General features: G+C 29.8%; 1 protein-coding gene across 3 annotated transcripts in view; it reads left to right on the top strand.

Annotated features, from left to right (window-relative positions):
- The window catches only part of LOC106679120 (transcription factor Sox-1b), a 299,318-nt gene extending 281,849 nt beyond the window's left edge, over positions 1 to 17,469 (top strand). For 2 of the 3 annotated variants that reach the window (XM_067051842.1, XM_014418082.2), the window contains 4 exons: positions 4,015 to 4,164; positions 8,431 to 8,557; positions 9,397 to 9,569; positions 10,096 to 15,936. In XM_067051842.1, the coding sequence (XP_066907943.1) occupies positions 4,015 to 4,164; positions 8,431 to 8,557; positions 9,397 to 9,569; positions 10,096 to 10,650 (1,005 nt within the window). In that variant the 3' untranslated portion in view covers positions 10,651 to 15,936. Of the gene's footprint in view, positions 1 to 4,014; positions 4,165 to 8,430; positions 8,558 to 9,396; positions 9,570 to 10,095; positions 15,937 to 17,126 lie in introns of those variants that run through there. The other variant, XM_067051843.1, reaches the window with a different exon arrangement.
- Positions 17,470 to 19,820: the final 2,351 nt, after the last annotated feature.

The following is a 19,820-nucleotide window of genomic DNA, read 5'->3' as shown; positions in this document are numbered from 1 at the left end:
ATTTAATGTTATTTACAACTGTACAAATAATAAATACAATAAGTAAATATCTTGTATGTTTCATACACATATTAGGGGAATTCATTATATTGTGATAAATTTAAAATGTTTTACCATGTTAAATGTTATAAGTATAGGATTATGAGCAGCTCTATTTAAAGCCATGTTAAATGTATGAGAGCTCCTAGCGGATTTTCTTAGTAACTTGTTTAGTAACCTTTACTTCCAAAACCTCTCGTTATTGTTTAGTTCAAAGTTTTGACTACAGTAATTTATTACTACATGCCTAAAGTAAGTGAAAGGTAGAAATGTGAAGATTTGGCTACTGATTGTCTTGTTTAAAAAAGTCCAAAACAATATCAAGACAATCAAAACAGAAACTACGAGCAAGTAGACAACGATGTAGAGCTCAGCTGGTCTGTTGCATGACGTCATTCTCCATTTAACAGACCTAGTAACACGCTCTCAACCATCTTATATGTTATATCGTTTTAACATGGTAAAATAAGGAAATATTTCTCCATTTAACATAACTTTTTTCTCAGCTAATATTTAAAGTTAGACTTTATACATGGCTTAATTTCTTTGCTAATTTAATCAGCTACAACGTTGTTCGCCATGGAAGTGTTTTTTTTTTAAAAAAAGCTCTCTTTTGGCGGTAAATAAAATTCGTCTGAAAAATCTGTTGAATCGTCTGAAACCCACCAAGGGGCAGGAGTTGCCTCTTCCCCCTAGAAGTGAAAAAACAATTATTAATTTAATAAAAATGAATTTATTTTTTCAAGTAAATAATTGTGTTAACATACAAAGCACTGCTATAATTATATGTAATTTTCTTAAAATTTTGGTTTCATTCGGCTTTTTCGCCCTTATATGTCACAACCCGAACGACCATGGATTGCCCCTCTACCCCCTAGTTTTGATCTTGGATATGCCCTTGTTCCTAAAACAATCCGCCACAAAATATTCTAAATTACTAAGTTATATCCCCTGAATAAGTTCTAGAGTTTTTAAGTTTAAGGATTGAATGCGAGCTCAAAAGCCACTATGTTTCCTCGACTAATTTCACCCCTAAATACTAAAAATTACTGAGTTTTTTTAGGGAGGGTCAATTGAGTCTTAAGCACCTATATACAATTAGTCTGCATTCGTGTTTTACAATTTCGTCATTTTTAGTTTAACTTTTCCAAACAAATTCTTCTTTAATTAACTATTTATATCATTTCTTCCTCGCAAAACTAATGTTCCTTGTATGATTGTCTCCCTTGGCAATTTCTATGTTATAAAATCTTTATTCAATGAAAAAGTGAATATTCTTCCTTTAATATTTGAGTAATAATAGTAAAAAAGACATAATAATGGGATGTACACAAAAAAAAAAAAATGATCGTTTTATCAAATTCCATTTAAAAAAAAGATATTTTATTGCGTTTTTCACCAGCTAAATCCTCATTCAAAACCCCATCATCATAGAGCTATCGCTATTTTCAATAATATTCATGTAAATGCGGGAACATATATTATTAATCTAACGCACTACTTCAAGGTTCCCTAGCAATTCAAAGGAAAGGTTTTTATAAATTGATAAATGAAAAATGATGACAAATTACCCATTGATGAGTTAATAGTTGACCGTGTATATATATAAATGTGGAGAAGATGGTGTGAATAATACAACTAAGTAAAAACTTATTTATTAGTTAGTGCTAACGTTTCGGCCTAAATTTCAAGCCTTGATCAGAGCTAAGAATAAAAAAATAAGATAGCAACCATAATAAATAAAAGGGTATACAGAATGATTAGAAAATAAGTATCATTATAGATACATAAATAGTGTTAAAATACATGTATATTCTAAGCATAATAAGAAAATAAAGGCTGTATGATAAAAGCAATATTAAAATCAAATAAATGGTTCCTATTCATCCATTCTCAGTCCGCTGGTGTTGCTCAAGGTAGTATCCTTGGTCCCATCCTCTACACCGTCTATACAGCTGACATTCCAACTAATCCTAACACTATCCTCACCACGTATGCCGATGACACATGTGTGCTCAAAATCCCCAATCTCATATCACAGCCCTCGAAGAATGGTGTCGTAATTGGAGGATTAAGATAAATTCCAACAAATCCCATCAAATCACCTTTTACCTTCGTCGTAAACCTACTGACTTCCCTACAGTTTCGTTTAATGATGCTACTCTTACCCCTGTCGAACTGATCCGCTACCTTGGACTACATTTGGACAAACGATTAATCTGGAATCCTCACTACAAGACTGAAAAGACAGGAAACTGCACGTCGATTTCGACTATTACAGCACTTCCTACACAAACGGTCTAAACTTCTAACACATTACAAAAGACTGATCTACATAACTGTAATAAGGCCAATCTGGACATATGGAGTTGAGCTTTGGGGCTCCACTAAACCTTCGAATTCCTCTCGTATTCAATCCTTACAATCCAAAATCCTTCGTAAAATCCTCAATGCTCCTTACTTTGTCACAAATAAAATCATACATAAAGACCTTAATGTTCCCTATCTAACTGATCTAGCCAGAACCAGATATCACTCCTTCCATTATAAACTCTCTAACTACTCTAACCCCCTAGTTTCTAATCTTGCATCCTCTTCCATTCCTGACAATCCTCCGAGGCGCCTGAAAAGAAGATGGCCCCGAGACCAGCTAATGTAAAATGTCATTAGAGTGCTACCAATGGGTAGTTGCTCTACATGTCTGTAACACTCCATTTTTATATTACATCCAATTTACTGAATGTATTATGTAATATACAGTTGTAAATAGCAATAAATAAATATTTTTAAAAAAATTAAATAAGAAGAAAGAATAAATAATAAAATACATACGAAAATCTAGTTAGTAATTATATGTACGAAATGAATAATTATTTCAAATAAAATGATGAAAAAAGTCCTAAATAAAATTATTATTTTAAAGTTATCCTACCATCTTCCTCTCATTTATACCAATTTTGTACTTATATCTAGAAATGGAAAACTATGTGATATATCAGTATTTTTCACTTACATTACACACGTTTTTAAATAAAAATATCAATATTAAAATATAAAAAATTAATTTATATATTTGCGGGCTTTTTTAGTACTACCTAATTTAAATCCTGCCTCTCCCCCCCCCCCACGATGATTAGATTTCCCACTCATGAAGTAACTGCATCGAACTTAGATCCAGTTTTACAATCTTGAATTTTCTCGAGTTGACGAAAGTGATAAATGGATGGACATGCATGTTTGCCGAGGTGGGCAGTGAGTGAACTGTGACCAGTACTTTGACCGCGGCCAACGGAAGACACGGCTTTCAAGCGACAATAAATCCATGTGACCGTTTCCGGTCGTATTATCCGACTCAGCCGCCTCACTGCCCTTTTCATCATCAGTTTGTTACGATTTCTCTCTCTGTGATTAGAAATTTGTAGAAAGCTTTCCAAATTTTACTCTTTTACAAAAAGTTTCGTCTTGCAACGATTTAGAGATGGACTGAATGCAATACTATACAACAAAGATTTCTCCTGAGGATTTACATGTCAGAAGAAGACATAGAAAATATGTTAGCAAATCCAAAGGTCTTAGGTTAAGAAAAGATTGGGTATTCTTATTTTATTTAATAAGGCTAATTCGTTAAATTTAACTAGAACATATTATCCATTCCAGGATGGAACATCAATATTTATTAAACTGTTAATCTCTTCGGAGTTAAATTACAATGGTGACTCCTTTAGGTAATGCCTGTATCGTAAACCTAATTTACATTATTTTAAGTTTGCAGATTAGTCCAATGGTAATTTCAAACAAACGTTTATTTTTCGTATTTATCTCTAGTGAATCCTGTTCAAACTTTACAGTACCGTTTCGCTCAGAAGGATCTCGATTCCAATCCAGCGATTGATTAAATCTTATTAACAAATATGTGATTTTGTATTTGTTTTGTTGTGATTTTGTATTTTTGCTAATGAGAAAGGACCTTTTCAGATGCTGAGCCGGCGGGTAGAGGCGCATAGCCCAACAATGTTGCAAAGCTACAATGAAGGATACCCTGATCTGAGCTACGGTCAGCACCTCCAGATGGCGCCCCCTTCGGAGTACCACCACGTCCACTCGTGGTACAACAATTATATACATGTTAGTCACCGCTGTATATACTACATATACAACAGCAGATACTATCTAACCAATCCCCATTGTCTGTGAGGGTAATTCATTTGATTGCAATCTATAAAAATTGGTCAAGGGTTTGTTTGGTCATTGATGAAAATGAAAATTGATCTTGTTAATATCCTTTTTTTTCAAAACGCATGTTTAGGAATTTTTATGGAACAAATATATACCTTAAGCGATCAAGTATATTAATTTTGTTTTGTTGCAATTGCAAAACTACGTTTGCATTGGTTGTTTTGACAAACAGATTTTGTTTGATAAACGAAACTATCATTAAAATGAAAAATATTCTTATTAGTTTTCTGTGGTTATTTAATAATCAGCATGTAGATTTGTATATATGTAAAGATTTTACCTACCGTGTATGATTCCCCTCATGCTTTCTACCATAGAACTGATTGGTTCCCTTCATTCTAAATCAATCGAACTAATACCTCTATGGTTTGCAGGCAGTAGGGTTAATAAACTTATATCGTTACAGTAAAAATGAAAATTGGATTGATGTCAAGTTAGTGCAACCTACTTTCGTTAATCGGTATTCCAAAGGTCTAGGCAAAAACTTGGACTTAATGGGATTTTCGAATAAAAAAAAAAATTGATTTATGAAGGTTTCAAAAAAATGATATTTTTATTTTACAGTTTAATTAAAGATTATTTTTTATTATTTTCACTCCGTTTAAAATCTTAGACTCCCAAATCAGTCGTGTGTGATACGAGATAATATTGTTGTCTGTATTTAATACCATTTAAACTCACTTAAAATTAAGAAAATTCGCCTGGTATCTAATATCATCTTCGAAATGCAATAAACTCGTTCAAATTACAGTATTTTTTGTTTTAAAATTGACAGAATTGAGAGGGGGGGTCCCCACGAGTGGTAAATCGTGAATGGATATTTTTTTTTCTTGCCCTACAGTCCCAATAAAAAAATTTTTTTTACCGTTCTGACTCTACGAACTCATTTTGCTAAGGAATGGGAGACTGATGAACGGTTGATAAGCAATAGACATAACTAAATTTGAAGGAGTTGGTCAGGCTGCGATCAAGAAGAGAGAAAAAGTAGTTATAAACTATTTATTTATCTTCTGCCGACGTTTCGACCTACAATGTAGGTCTTCATCCATATAGGGTGGATATGTAAGCAAATTGCACTTACTAATTCACTTCTTATTTCTGTTTTAGAGGATTCGGGAAAAAAAAAAAATGTAAGCAAACACCCCTTAACTGTTTACATCTCCACCCAACAACCCTGATGATGACCTAAATTGTGGATCAAAACATCTGCAGAAAATAAATAATAGTTGTTAACTTTTTCTCTCTGCTTGATCGCAGCTCTGACCATCTCTTTCAAATTAACTTACGTTCAATCATCTATAAATATTGACATAGCTGATTCATTATAAAAGTATCTACTTTCAGAACACTCATAAACATTTTTGTGGAATGTCTATGTGCGTTCGATAAATTGAAGTAGTGCTTGCCAAGTAGTTCAATTTATAGAGGGCATTTGGTCATGTTTAGTATTTTATCCGTAGTAACAAGGGGTCTGATTGCTTTAGTATTCTTCGCTTTAAAGAGGTTTTCTCAATGAATCCAGGAAGTTTTTCACTCTAAGTTAGTTCGAATAAGTGAGAATTGACAGTACATGATGAGGCCGTAACAAAAAGGTTTTTAGATCTACAATCATCTTCAACTTACATTAGTTCACACCTCTATTGTAGTGCTGTCACATTCTAGAATGCACATAAAAATCACTTTGATAAGTAGATATTAACTCGTTTTTATTTTGGATTCAAGTGATGAAATTCAGAAATTTCTTGACGAACTCAAATAATTTAAATTGAATCATTACCAACATAACATTTTTTAAACTTTATTCAAAGCAGTTTAGAAGAAAGCTTATAGATATTTTTAAAACGCATGTTCACGATTGTATTTCTTTTATCATTATCAAATTTCCTTTGATTCACTTTTTACTCTTAGTCTATCAGGGAATTAAGTATCCCCGTTGTACGGTTGATTAAGAACAGTATCTGCACTTATTTGATGGAGCTATACTATCATGTAACGAGAGATTGGTGTTTTTAAAGATATATATTTTTTAAATGTTTATGGGGTATTTAGGTGATTTATTTTTAACAACTTTATTAAAATTTAAAAATTCAATTGCAAATAGTTTACCTTTTCACCCTCACAGACAGCAATCGTAGTCAGTTACATTTAATTAACTAATCGCTTGCATGCAAAGTATTTAGCACTAACCATTCTGTAGCCTTGCTGCGTTTTTATATAGTATAGTAGTTATAGGTCGTAGAAGTTGTTAGTTTTGTTTTTATTTATTTGTTAGTAGTGTAACCATAAATCATATTCAAATTGTCACATTAGTCAATATTACATGCAATATAGCGATAGGAATGGTTAATTATAAATATTAGGTTTTTTCTTAATTATATTCTATACTCTTAAGACATGACCCTACCAATAGGCTTAAGTTTTATTCATTTAATATTTTTTAGCCTTAAAATATACATAAATGTGAATTTCGGCACTCGAGTGAATTACGCTCGTTAAATAGCCGCATTTTCCCCCTCTAAGCGAACCTGTAACTTCATGTAGAAAATCGCTACCTTTATTCTTAGTTTCCTAAGTATATTTTTGTCTCAAGTATAGTCCCGAGTGAACCTCGAAGTTTAATACTTTTATTATCTGTTGGTAGTTTCAGTAACAATAGAAGTGTTTTACAACTCACTAGTCAAAGAAGAGCACTTTTTTTGGCTCTTTAAAAACTAACATTAATGCACCAAACTTCAAGGTTCCCTCAAAACTTTACTTTTAAGAAAATTTTAATTATTATGTCAAATTGTTATTTAACGTGTTCTAAACTGAATAATATATGGATAAACTTCCCTCACACTTCTAATAACCATCCATATATCTTTAAAGTAGACAGAGTTAGAATCATGGAAAAAAAAAATTCCAATTATACCTAATAAAAAACCTAGTATTAATTACACAATTTAAAAAAAAAGGAAATTTTAAAATTTGACTTGATTATTTTGGCTGATTTTTATGTTTACTGTCTAATACGGAAAATGAGCTGCGTTTTCTTTCATCACATTTAGATTTTTACTGAATTCATGATATGTAATGCAAGTTTGGTAGAAGAAAAACCTAGAAAATCATTCATAGCACCTATGGTACACCACTGATCAACTTCAAATTTTTATTTATGTATATAGTTGACCGTAAAACTTAAATATAAGAAGATGATCAGGGTTTCGGTCAAAAATAGAACAAATAGTTTATAACTATTTTAATGTCTGACGTTTCACTCCACTTAGCAGGGCTTCATCAGGGCTGTTCAAAGCGAATTGCTTCTGTTCAACCTTTCGCTTTGAACAGCCCTGCTTAGTGGGGCGAAACGTCGGACATTAAAATAGTTATAAACTATTTGTTCTTTTTTTGACCGCAACCCTGACCATCTTCTTATATTCAAATTTTTATTGTATCAAAAGTTAGTTAAATTATACTGAATGGTACAAATTGGATTCTGCTGAGTTAATTTGAATTTAAGATATTAAACAATATATTTATAATGATATCAGAACCAGTCATGGGAGATCTGAATTTTGTCCAAGTATACAGGAGTGATACAAACAACCTCACCCTCTCTGGCAAGTGAGAATATTTGTATTTTTCATTTGTTTCATTATATGACCTATACTTTAAAAAACAAATAATTTTTATTACTGCCTAATGGTCATACTTAAAACAAAAATGCAATGCTTTCAACACATATTTTTATTCTATTTTTGGGCATTTCAGGGATACTGTATCTGCCTCCTCATTACAATAAAATTCATTGTTGGTTTCAAAAACAGTACATCTACAATTTGTTACAATTTTTTTAGTTAGTGGTAATAAATAGAGAAGACAATAATAAATAAAATTTTGAATGTAAGTATTTTATTTATAATTCCCTATAGGTCATACTTAACCTTTAGGAATTATAAAAAAAATTATTTTTGTTGCATATTAGCTTAGTGGGGTTTTTGAGAGGTGTTGATTCCGAATATGAAGTTAGTTTTTTGAATTTTTAATCTAATTTATTTAATTTGTTTGTTAATTTAATGTTCTCCATATTTTTATTTTTATTTCACTCTCTATGTATTTATCCTTTATATATCTAGGAAACTGAGAATAAATTATAATAAGCCGCCTTTGTTTTAGGGTGGAAGTGAACACCAAAATGGAGGCATCGACTACCTAAACCGAGGGGAAGAAAAACATGCACCAGACTGGGGCTACCGACCTGATTCTACTATGGAACCTGATTCCAGTTATCAAACACCTCCTGGTAATAGGTTTTTTGTTGTGTATATCATGAAGACATTGTTGAAATATATTTTATCATATTTTAAGATGGAAAATTATACAACACTACAATTTTGAAAATCTAGGGCATATCTATGCAGTTCATGCTTAGGCACAGAATAAGTTATATACTTGTGCCTAACTGAATATGAGACCAGTTTATCCCATGACTGACCAATAGTGGATGCTTTAATATAAAGCATAAATTTTACTTTTTGGATTGTTAAAATCATTACATTTTTATTTTGCGATTGAATTTAAGAATTTTTTTATGTTTTAAATATTGAATCGTTTTTGGAACCACTAAAAAAATTTCAAAGGTAAATAAGCAACCTAAATTTCTCCTCATCTTGATTGCTTTTGAGGCTCTAATATAATTTATAATCAGGAAGTTATGAGTTGTGAAATATGAAATTATAATTATTTATTATTCAGGTTTATTGCTTTTGACAATCTCATGATACTTTCTTTTTTAATGATTGTAGGAGTGCAGATATTTGCCTCCAGAATCATAGTGGTGTTTTATATTTTAGAATAAATAATTACTATTACTAAATTATTATAAGTGGTTAAAAAAATATTACAGTTTCTAATGTTTTATTTTATTGGGGAATATTAATGGTGTGAAAATTTCTCTGTAAATAGATTATTTTAATTAATATGTGTGTGTGTGTGTGTGTTGGGACCAGGCAAGAATTTTATTTAGTTTGAAATTTGTTTTCTAATTCTTTTATAAGCCTCTCAATAATTCAGTGCAATACAAAGAGCTTGTAATATTTCTTTTGTAACATTACATTAAATTAATTTTTTTGTGGTTTACAGATAGTGGCTATACTGGTCAGCAAGTGGGACCTATCATCCCACAAATGCCAATAGATAGTCCAATGATGGGTCAGGTGATGCAGGAACCTATCATACTTCCTCCAGAGTCTCACAACGGTGCTGTATCTCTTATACAGAATGGTACCGACAGAAGTGAACCTCAACCAAGAAAGGTGAAATAATTTATGAGGAACTTTATAATAATGTTATATAATAAGATAATTATAAATATAGGTATCACACCAATTTAAACTAGGCTCAACATAAATATACCCTAAGTGTATATTTATGTTGAATCTGTGTTTTCTATTAAGAACAAATCTTTACAAACTCTGTCCAGTAGCCCAGGTTTTCATTTCACAGTTTCCATAATTAAAAACCATATCTTTCTACATATTCTATAAAAATAAAAAATAAATAAACAATTCAGACTTTATTGATGATGCTATTTCGGATTTTTGTAGTATAATGTTCTGTTTTTTAATTTATCAAATTATCAGTATTATTGACCTGTATCTCACTTATTTGTCTTGACAGTCTCTTTCTTAGAGAAATAGGTCAATATATCTATTATAAAACTGTTATTTCATCAATGAGAAGTAAATATTTTCAATTCCTTGTTTTTATATTAATATTTTATGTTATTATTTCTTTAATCAGATACACCTTTTAATTATTTCTTTGCTTTTTTGTTTTAAGGAGGAAGGAGACAGTCTGCCAAAATTGAATGGTCCTCAGGCAATGCCAGTAGAAAAAAAGGATGTGCTTAAACTACCTGGGTTCCATCAAACATTTGGAAATATTACAGAGATTGGCCGGTTTTCTCAACCAGATGAATTTTTTGAATCTAGGCCCCCAGAAATTTTGGATCCTCCACCAAAGGTAAGTGAATCATTAGAGGTGAAGCGGAAACCACGTGGTAGAAAAAGGAAGCAACCTGAGCCACGAGAACTATATTCGAGGCCTGACACGGTCGTGCCTCCTCCATGCTCTGCTGAGCCACAGTGGCCCGCACCACCTCACCATTGGCCACCGCCAGAACCACCCCATCACTGGCACAGGCCACATCCCTATTACCACGGGCAGCAGCACTACCATCACCACCATCAATATCAGCAACCTCCCTACTACCATCACCAACATCATCTTGACTGCCCACCTCCTCCCTATCATTATGGTCACTACCAACCTAATCCTTGGCATCCTGCAGCAAGGGAGTATGTACATCATCACTCCTACCCTGGGTACGTTTGACCCCAAACTCATTTAGGATGTCTAGCCCAGCTTGTAGAGAACAACCCCTATTGGTGAGGTGTTGATTGTTTCTCTTTTGGAGATATGGGTTTATTTGTCAAATTAAAAAGTTAAGTGCTCCTTATGTCGTTCTAAAAGTGTATATGACACCCAAACATTTTACTTGTTATAACTTTATTTTTTTTAAGAAAAAACGTCAATTTTTTAATGTGTCATTGGCAATGTTTCGATTAACCACCTCTTCCACTGCTTTCAGTCTTCCTGCTGAAACAATTAGTAGCTTCCAAATGTTTATTTAGTGTTATTGTACTTTGTTGAGTTTACACCAGTGAAAATATTCACAATATTTAGTGAGACTATTTATTTTTGGGCATATAGTGCTTTATATTTAAACATTAACTGTGTTTCTAATTTTATAACCCATTAAGTTAATTGAGTTGAAAAAAATATTTGTAATAATGTTAAATAGGACCGAAAATGAAGTACATCTGTAATGTTTATTCATGTGGTTTGAAATGTAGAAGATTAATGTAAATATTTTCAGAATATTGTTTAGTTTTTAATGTTTAAAAATGCATATTAATGCAATATAATATATTTGTAAATAATAAATTTATTTAACATGTTTGTAAGTCTGTTTTCATTAGTTTTCCTCTGTAATATAATACACCATATTTTTTTGTCAAACCCAGAATATCTTTATCTCAATTAACTTAATGAAAATACCATATTATTAGTGCCATAATATAACACCACTCCCACTACTATGAAAGGTGGAAATGCTTAGATTTGATAATATATTAGAGTTTAATTAGTATTGAAATTAAACCTAAACTGTAAAATATTAATTTTTTTATTGTAACTCAGCCAATTATTTAATAACAATTAATTTATATCCCTTGTTTCATTATAATATCTTAAAATCTGTCATACATTTTAATCCATAAAATAAGTGATCAGATATAACACTTAAAATATATTTCAAAAAGTCTTTTAATATACTGCCATTAATGAAATTCTACCTATTCGCTAAAATATATCATATTTTTCATATTAAATTTAATTAGGGTCAGACAAATGGATCATTAACAAAATTAAAGTTGGGCTTGATGTTTATTTAATATTATGGGTATAGACGTTACTGTACTTCCAAAATAAAAAAATAATAAATAAAAAAATTGTACAAAAATATATTGTAAAGGACTGAAAAGTAGATAGAAGTGATGGTTTAAATGTCTAAACATCATTTTGTAGTTTAAAGAAAAAAAAAAGAAAAAGAAAAAAATATTGGCTTATTGATTAACAAAATTGAAATGTGCCTTTTAGACTTTGGAGGAAAACTGTCTGACACAAATTATTGACATTTTAAAAATTAAATTTAAAAAATCTAGTCTTTTGGAAAACGTTCCTAATATTCTCATTAACAAGTAGACATTACATTTGGGTAAAATCAAAAATATTTAGTTATCTGTTACCGAATAAGATTGAATATATGGTAGTTCTGTTCAAGTATGTTACCAAATGTTAAGATAAAATAATTTAGTTTATATTGTATTTGTTGATTTGTTACCTTTTTAGATTTATTTATTGATAATATAAATACTGTAGCAGATTTCTGTCATGGGACCTACTTTTGTTGAATTTAAAGAACTGTGATTTTACTAACAAAAAGATATATATATATATAAATACATATAAACTATTAAGGTAGTATTCGATGTCAGTCTGTTACTAGTATTTATATCATACAATGTTTTATTCAAAATTATAATCATTTTATTTTGGGCATTGTTTAATTCTATTTGTCTTATTGAATGTTAGTGTTAATATTAGCTGTTTTATATTTTTTTTTTTTTTGTAGTTACATACTCATTAGTTTTCATATTAGTTTCAATTTTTAAAGTATTGTAAACCTGCAATAATTTATTTTATATTATTGATATTTAGTAATACAAAACAAACAAATGTAAAAATTTGTTTGCTATAGCCACTACGAATCATGAATGGAAAGTCATAGATGATCATGAAAGAAATAGTGTAGTAATTAATTTTACTTTAAATTTTCTTATAAAATTTCTTTGTGATCTTTAGGGCTTCCAATTTCATGTTATTACATTTAGAAACTTAGAAAGAAAAAATTAACGTCATAATAGCTAATTTTTATTAAAAAAATCTGGTAGAGGCTATAGTAAAGAATGTTTTGTTTTTTTGTTTGTTTTTTTTTATCACAAAGATTATATTTCTTCCTATAAACCTGTATGAAGTTTTCGTGACATATCCTATACTAACTTATGATAATCAAATCTGATATCACCAGTGTATACATGCTTCTGTATTTGGCTGCTTTGTCAACAAATAAGAATTTAATAGGGACCAATCTTTTATTACATATTCATTTAGAAGAGAGGAAAAATATTAATTTCTAATTTTTAATCACCTATTCTACAAGATTTATATTCACTGTTCAATGATAAATAATTGTTTCCTAGCAAACAGTGTTTTAGTTACGTTATTGTAAATTTTATACAATATTAGGAAATTACCACCAATTTATCAATTATTATGGCTTTTTAGTGCATTTCATAATGTTAAAATATTTTTTAAATTTCAAACAATGTTTACAAGTGGATAGTACACTTTGAATTAAAATTAAATATTTATAAAATGTGTAGATAAAAAGAAAATGGAAGCCAAGGGAAGCACATCAAATTTGTTATATCATAGTAACTTTAAAAAAAGTAATCATGTTTTATATTTCTTATAATTGCAAAATGCTCGCTCCATGGGCTTTGTACTTAAATTCTGACAGAAAATATAAATTTAGCAGTTGATTACTTATAACAATATCTCATTGTGATAATTAATTAAAATGAAATGTTGTGGTCTGCATGTAGCTAATAGGCAGTCTTTTAAAATAATAAATGCCTGTGGGATTATATTTATATTTAGCCAAATATACAATTATTTTTTTCTTTCTATATTAAGAAAAAATAAATTTTCTCTCTAAAGTTTGGCTTGATTAAATATTTATTTTCACGGGCTCAAACATGTAAAATATTTAAAAAATGAAAAAAAAAATACACATACACAAAACACATATATCTATATAAATAAAAAAAATTATATATATAAATATATTTATTAGATTTAGCCTGTTTGTAGTAAGTACAGTCTTGTTATATATGCCATAACATTGAGGAAATATAGGCATTTTGTTTGTCAATTCTTGTTTTATTGTACCATATGATATATATTACAACTCCTGGCCAATGTTTTGTCAGGCAAATCTTTAATACCTATTAATGTGTTTTTATTAAATATCATTACAATTATTATTACCAATATATTTTAGTGGTTTAATATAGTAAATTAAAAATTAATAAATTGTCCTGATATGGTGTGCCTTATCCATAAAGAAGTAGAATTGTACATCTGATAACACAATTAGAGTTTTTAGCTATGTGTATTGTTCATGTCAATAAAGAAGTTAATTACATTTACGTATTTAACCGCTGATTAATTGTTCTCAAGGACTTGATGCAGTTTGATATAGCGGACAAGAGCTTAGCCTAACTATATTAATGTAGTTAAGTATATTACTTGGAGGTGTATTTTAAATTACCAGAGAAGTCGTTTTCTGTTACTTATTTTGAATTAAAATAATGTAATTAATTATTTATCAATACTTTAAAATCATAAAAAGTTTGTATTTACTATAGAGAAATATAAAATGGATGCACTTTAGAGTAACCTCGATAAATTTTTGCGCGATGGAAGTCGCAGTTGCATATTGAAGAATTGTTTATATATGTATATATATAATATATATATCAATAACTATTAAAGTGTTTCAGTAGCATGTCCATGGCCATACCATTTAATGCATAAGTAATTATCCAAATAAAGTCAAATTATAAAATTGATGTTTGATATAAAGAATAAATATTTTGGGTTTAATGGAATAAATATTATATCTTCTGTTGAATAATTTTTAGAATGTTATGCTAGAAAAAATATTCTTTATTCTTAAATATTATTTTAAAATCTTTTGTCATTTTTTTAAAATGATCTGACAGTAATTATGGTTTTATATATGGTCATCATTATAGACATTTCCTGAATAAAAGAGTTCCAGTAAACCCAACTATGTATATAATGTATGTACATTTGAGGAACCCTAAAGGTATTCATTTGAAAAATATAATATTTATATTACCTGTTTTTATTTACATATACCTGATTTCATCTATTGAAATGCATTTTGTTCACTCAGTTCAATAATAAATACCTTTATACTATGAATAATTAAGTTCTTGTATTGACTTTAAGTTTACGTTTGTTGTCTTGGCAAAGTTGAAGATTGCCGGTTCAAAATTTTCCTCTCTATTTCTAGGGACTTCCATGTAAAATGACTTGTCATTTAGAATATATTTCACTCGTGCCAATTATTTATTTGTTACCAGTTTATAATTAGGTCTTGAAAATGGTTTAGGAGGGCTCAATCACTGTGGACCAATGGTGTTTTAGATTTGTTTTGTATTTCATCTGTTTATGTTTATAGCACACCTGGTCCATTTTGTTTAAATCAAGATTTCAATCATAGCAGTAAGTTAGAAGCACAATTTTTATTTATATATATTTATTTATTTATTTTGTTGTTAATTCATTCATTTTCTTGTTTGTTAATTAGTTACTGGAATAAAAATAATTTTCTGTATGCATACTTTTTGATATCATTAGAAATTAATAAAATTTATCACTGTTGGGACCGTTAGAAATGAAAAAAAAAAGTTATTCACAGCATGGTCCAAAGAATAATAAAAAAATATGTAGATGCAGATGAATAGCTTATGGCACTTCATAAATTATTCGAAAGTACAAGTATTACTTAATCATTAACACAATGGTAATTGATATTCCCTTTTCTCTTCAATTTTAGAATCTTTATTATTATTTTAAACTGTAAAAAATCAAAATATGGACGGTCAATAAATATGTCTAATGTGTACTTAGGATCAGTGACATTAACATAAATAAATATTATGACATGTTTGTGAAAAATGAATAAATATATATATATATACATCATAAATATGTATACAATGAAAAATTGTTCTTTTGTTTTTATAAATTTTTTTTTAAATAATTAAAAATCCTTATCCTATTGTTGATTCTTAAGAACAATGTGCAACTGGCATAGTCCATAATTTCAAAACCAATTAAATAGTACTTATCCTTTATTTTATTAGATATGTTTATGTCAAATATAAATGAATTAATTTTTTCCTTTTTCTTTTTATTACCCTATTATGACCATAGCAGTAGAAGTGTTTCAGCAATCCAACAACAATCAGTTTTGGAAAAATATCAAAAATTTTATTTTAAATTTATTACATCTGTTCACACAGTGTCATATTTTCACTCTTATAGATGAAGGAAAACTTTCTCTTCTTTTTCATCAACCATTATATCGAATAATTAATCTGATGGGTAACTGTAATTAACAAAACATCTTAAATTATTATTTATTAATCTGTTTTATAGTTGCTACCGAAGTTATTTTTATTCTGAATGATGTCTACTCTAAAATATTTCCTATATTTTCCTAAATAGGCTCATTAGAGATTACCCTAACATTCTTTTTGGTAATATCGGGATATAAATCTAGGTTTTTATGATTTATTGACATGGATGCAACATAGTCATCTTGGATGCAGTTATATTCAGCCAATTGAATCATACTCATATACTCATGAGTAAGGAAGAACACCCTGAACTATTAATTGTACTTCACATTTAAAAGTAATTTTGAAATTCCTCTAAGAAATATGAATTTTTTTAATTCATTGATGTTGTAATAATTAGATTTAACAATACAAATTTATTATTAGTATAATGGAGCTTGTGTACATATTGCTTGTCAAGACAAAATATACAGACGAAAAATTTCTTAACTCCATTAACTTAGCTATTTTTTATGGGGTTGATTTAAAGAATTTTACACAGTAAATGTTAACCCTCTATATACAATAATTTTATACTAGTCAGAAATACTGGATACAAAATAAAAGAAATGCATTAATTTATTGAGAAAAGATAGGTGTATACAAAGCAGATTTTAGCAATATTCTTGAATATTTATTGTCCAAAATACATACATGTAATTTTGTTACAATTTGAAGCTTAGAGCCCTTTGGTCACTCATTTTGTTTCTGTATTAAAATAAACCATTTTGTTTTTCATTTGCCTAACATTCTTTCAGGAATCAGAAACTTGAAATAGCCAGTAATTTTTTTTTAAACTTTTTCAATATTTAACCAATATTATGTTAGTTTATACCAAGATCATTTCTGTGGCTTTGCCAAATGATAATTTATTATTTAATGATTTCAAAAATAAGATAGTGACAATGCCTTTATGTAGCTTCAAATTTGTCTATTTATCAAAATAAATACAATTTTAAATATCATTTTTAGGAGAATGTTAGTAAGTTTCAAGAGACCAAAAAAAGTGTCCGACCTCCCCTTTTCGTTTATGATTGGCGTATGTCAGATCCTGTTGGCCTCCAGCAACAAGAAAATCTGAATGATGACTATTCCTCTATTTCTGATCATTGTGATACTACTTCAACACCAAAGGAAACATTGGATTCACCTCAAAATTTTAGAAAAGAATCATGTCAGAACCAAAAAATTGTATGCAAGTCTCTGGTTTCACAAACACTTTCTCACCAGCATAGGACTTATTTTATTCAAGGTAGCAATTCATTTCTTAAAAGAGGAGATGTGACCTAATACATCATTACAAATAATATTTTAACTCTCTTCTTTTTTGAATGTATTATATTTTATAAAAATAAAAAACTTCTCAGTTTATTCATTGTGTTACTTTTTTTTTTCTTAAATCATAGAATTTCATAAAACTTTCCTAATTAGCTCTAATATTATTGACAAACAATCTAACTCAGACATGATCAATAGGTTGGTTGCAATTTATTTACTTTTCTATTGCATTTATAGTCTAGTACAAAAAACTTAAAATTTAACTGCACGTAGAAGTTTAAATTATTTTATTTTTGTGGATTTTATGGTAAAATGTTTGAAAAACTGATTGGTAAAAAGCTTACCATTGTTCAAGGGTAGTGAGCCTAATATGGCAGATTTTTCAAAATAGCAATCATACTCTTTTAGGTTTATTAGGAAATCACAACAAATTATTGAAAATGAAAGTACTGAATTCAAATAGGTAACAACAAAGTTCAACCAGTGGCTCCACAATGAAAATATAAGGCAGGTTTGCTCTTTTATCTCAGATAATTTTGGACACCACCATCTTACAACCCACCCATTATCTTCCTAATTATAGCATGTTTTCTGAAAGAAACCATTTCTATAATTTTTAAGAATTTCTATAATGGAATGGACACATCATAACACCAGCTAAGTATTTCACTGTACTCCTTAAGTACCAATGGTAGAAAAAGGTAGTAACAAATTGGAATTATGTAACCATAAGTAATGCAACCTACTAATTTAATGTTTTTTCTGTTTTAGAGGGATAAAAAAAAAGAAACCATGTATCAAATAAGTTCACCAGTTTCTTTCTTGGGTACAAAAATCTAGAGGTGAACCGCGGCTCTGAATACGGCGATGTTGAGAAGTGACGAATCGTAATTACGATTCTTATATAACTTATAGAAACGTGAGAGGTTCCTAAACGAAAATGGCGAAATGAGACTTTACAAATCGCGTTTTATAGATCAAATCGCGGACATAAATTTTTTTTAAAAAAAGCTTAAAAATTAACCGTTTATGAGATAACTCACGAATAGGCAGGGGTCAAACCTTATTCTAGGGACAGCCTGCCTCCATACTGCTATGGTTTCCATGAGATACTATCACATGTTTTTAGTTCTAATGGTTACTATGAATAATTCATTATAGTTATTTATCTTACCATTCAAAAGTGATCGTTTGAACATAACTTGAAAATGAAGGAATACTTTCCTGTGAGGGTAGCTGGTCACATACATATTAAATAAACTGTTAGTTCAACACAGTCATTATAAAGTACCTAGCTTTTCTAATCGGTGTTATAACCTTTGTATGTTCGTTATATATATCGTTTGTCAGGAAAGCATGTTTCTCTAATATCACTTACATTTTTTAGGGATTTAGTACCCGGTAAATATAAATGAGATGATGGCATTGCTCCCAATAAAATGGATTTGTAAATCTGTTTTGTTTTTTTTCATCCCTCTGGAAACTTATCTGATGTTTTGATATGTCCGTTCTGTATGAATTCTTCTAGAAATATTTGGAGGTGAGGGGCCTCCTCGTATTTATTAAACAGAGAAGAGAAAAATAAAAAAATTGATAGTTATAGACGAAAGATAATAATAAATAATAAAAAAATAGTCAAAAATCAACAAGAGAAGAAAGGAATTAAAGGGTAATGTTTATATGGTTTTTGGAGTCTTTCCTGCCCTGCCACCTCGCAGGAAAGGGGGATGGGGTGACCGATCGGAAGACAGGATTGAAAGAAGCAGGGAGACTGTCGAAAAATTTGATGTGTCTCCGTGTGATGTGCTGTTGCACAGTTTCTAGATGTAGTTCGTTGTGAATATTGCGTCTTTCTAGTGTTGTTCTTCTGCAAATCTTCCGTAGCGTGCTGTTCAGGTATTGTTGTAGTGATTTCAGGGATGTTGGGTAAAGAAAATGTAGGAGAGGTACTCTTTGTAGGAGTGATGGTCGTAGTATTGCTTTGTAAATGAGTAGTTTGAGTCTGAGTGACAGCCCTGGTGTATAGAGAGGTGTTTGAGTTGATATGATGTTCTCTTGACAATCTATTCTGTTTTGTATGTGTGGCGTTAATGAGAGGTGTGATTTCAGTTTCATGCCAAGATATGTGAGATGTCTCTCGGTTTGTATTGTTTGTTCGTTAAGTTTTGGTGCTCTATAAGTAGTTTTCTTGTATGAGAATGAGATGGCGTTAGTTTTTTTTTTGGTTAATGTATATGTTTATGTCTCGCAGTTTGTTAGTGATAATTGGGCTGCTGCTGCAGGCCTTCTCAGCATTCATGATCGCCGAGTTTATGGCTATGTCATCAGCATATCCAGATATTTGAACATCGTAAATTTCATCCCGACTATGTGGGCAGTATATACTGT

This window comes from Halyomorpha halys, unplaced genomic scaffold, assembly GCF_000696795.3.
Source record: "Halyomorpha halys isolate HHAL.00 unplaced genomic scaffold, Hhal_1.1 Scaffold177.1, whole genome shotgun sequence".
NCBI classification, from domain to species: Eukaryota; Metazoa; Arthropoda; class Insecta; order Hemiptera; family Pentatomidae; genus Halyomorpha; species Halyomorpha halys.
This window is presented reverse-complemented; position numbering and strand designations above follow the sequence as displayed.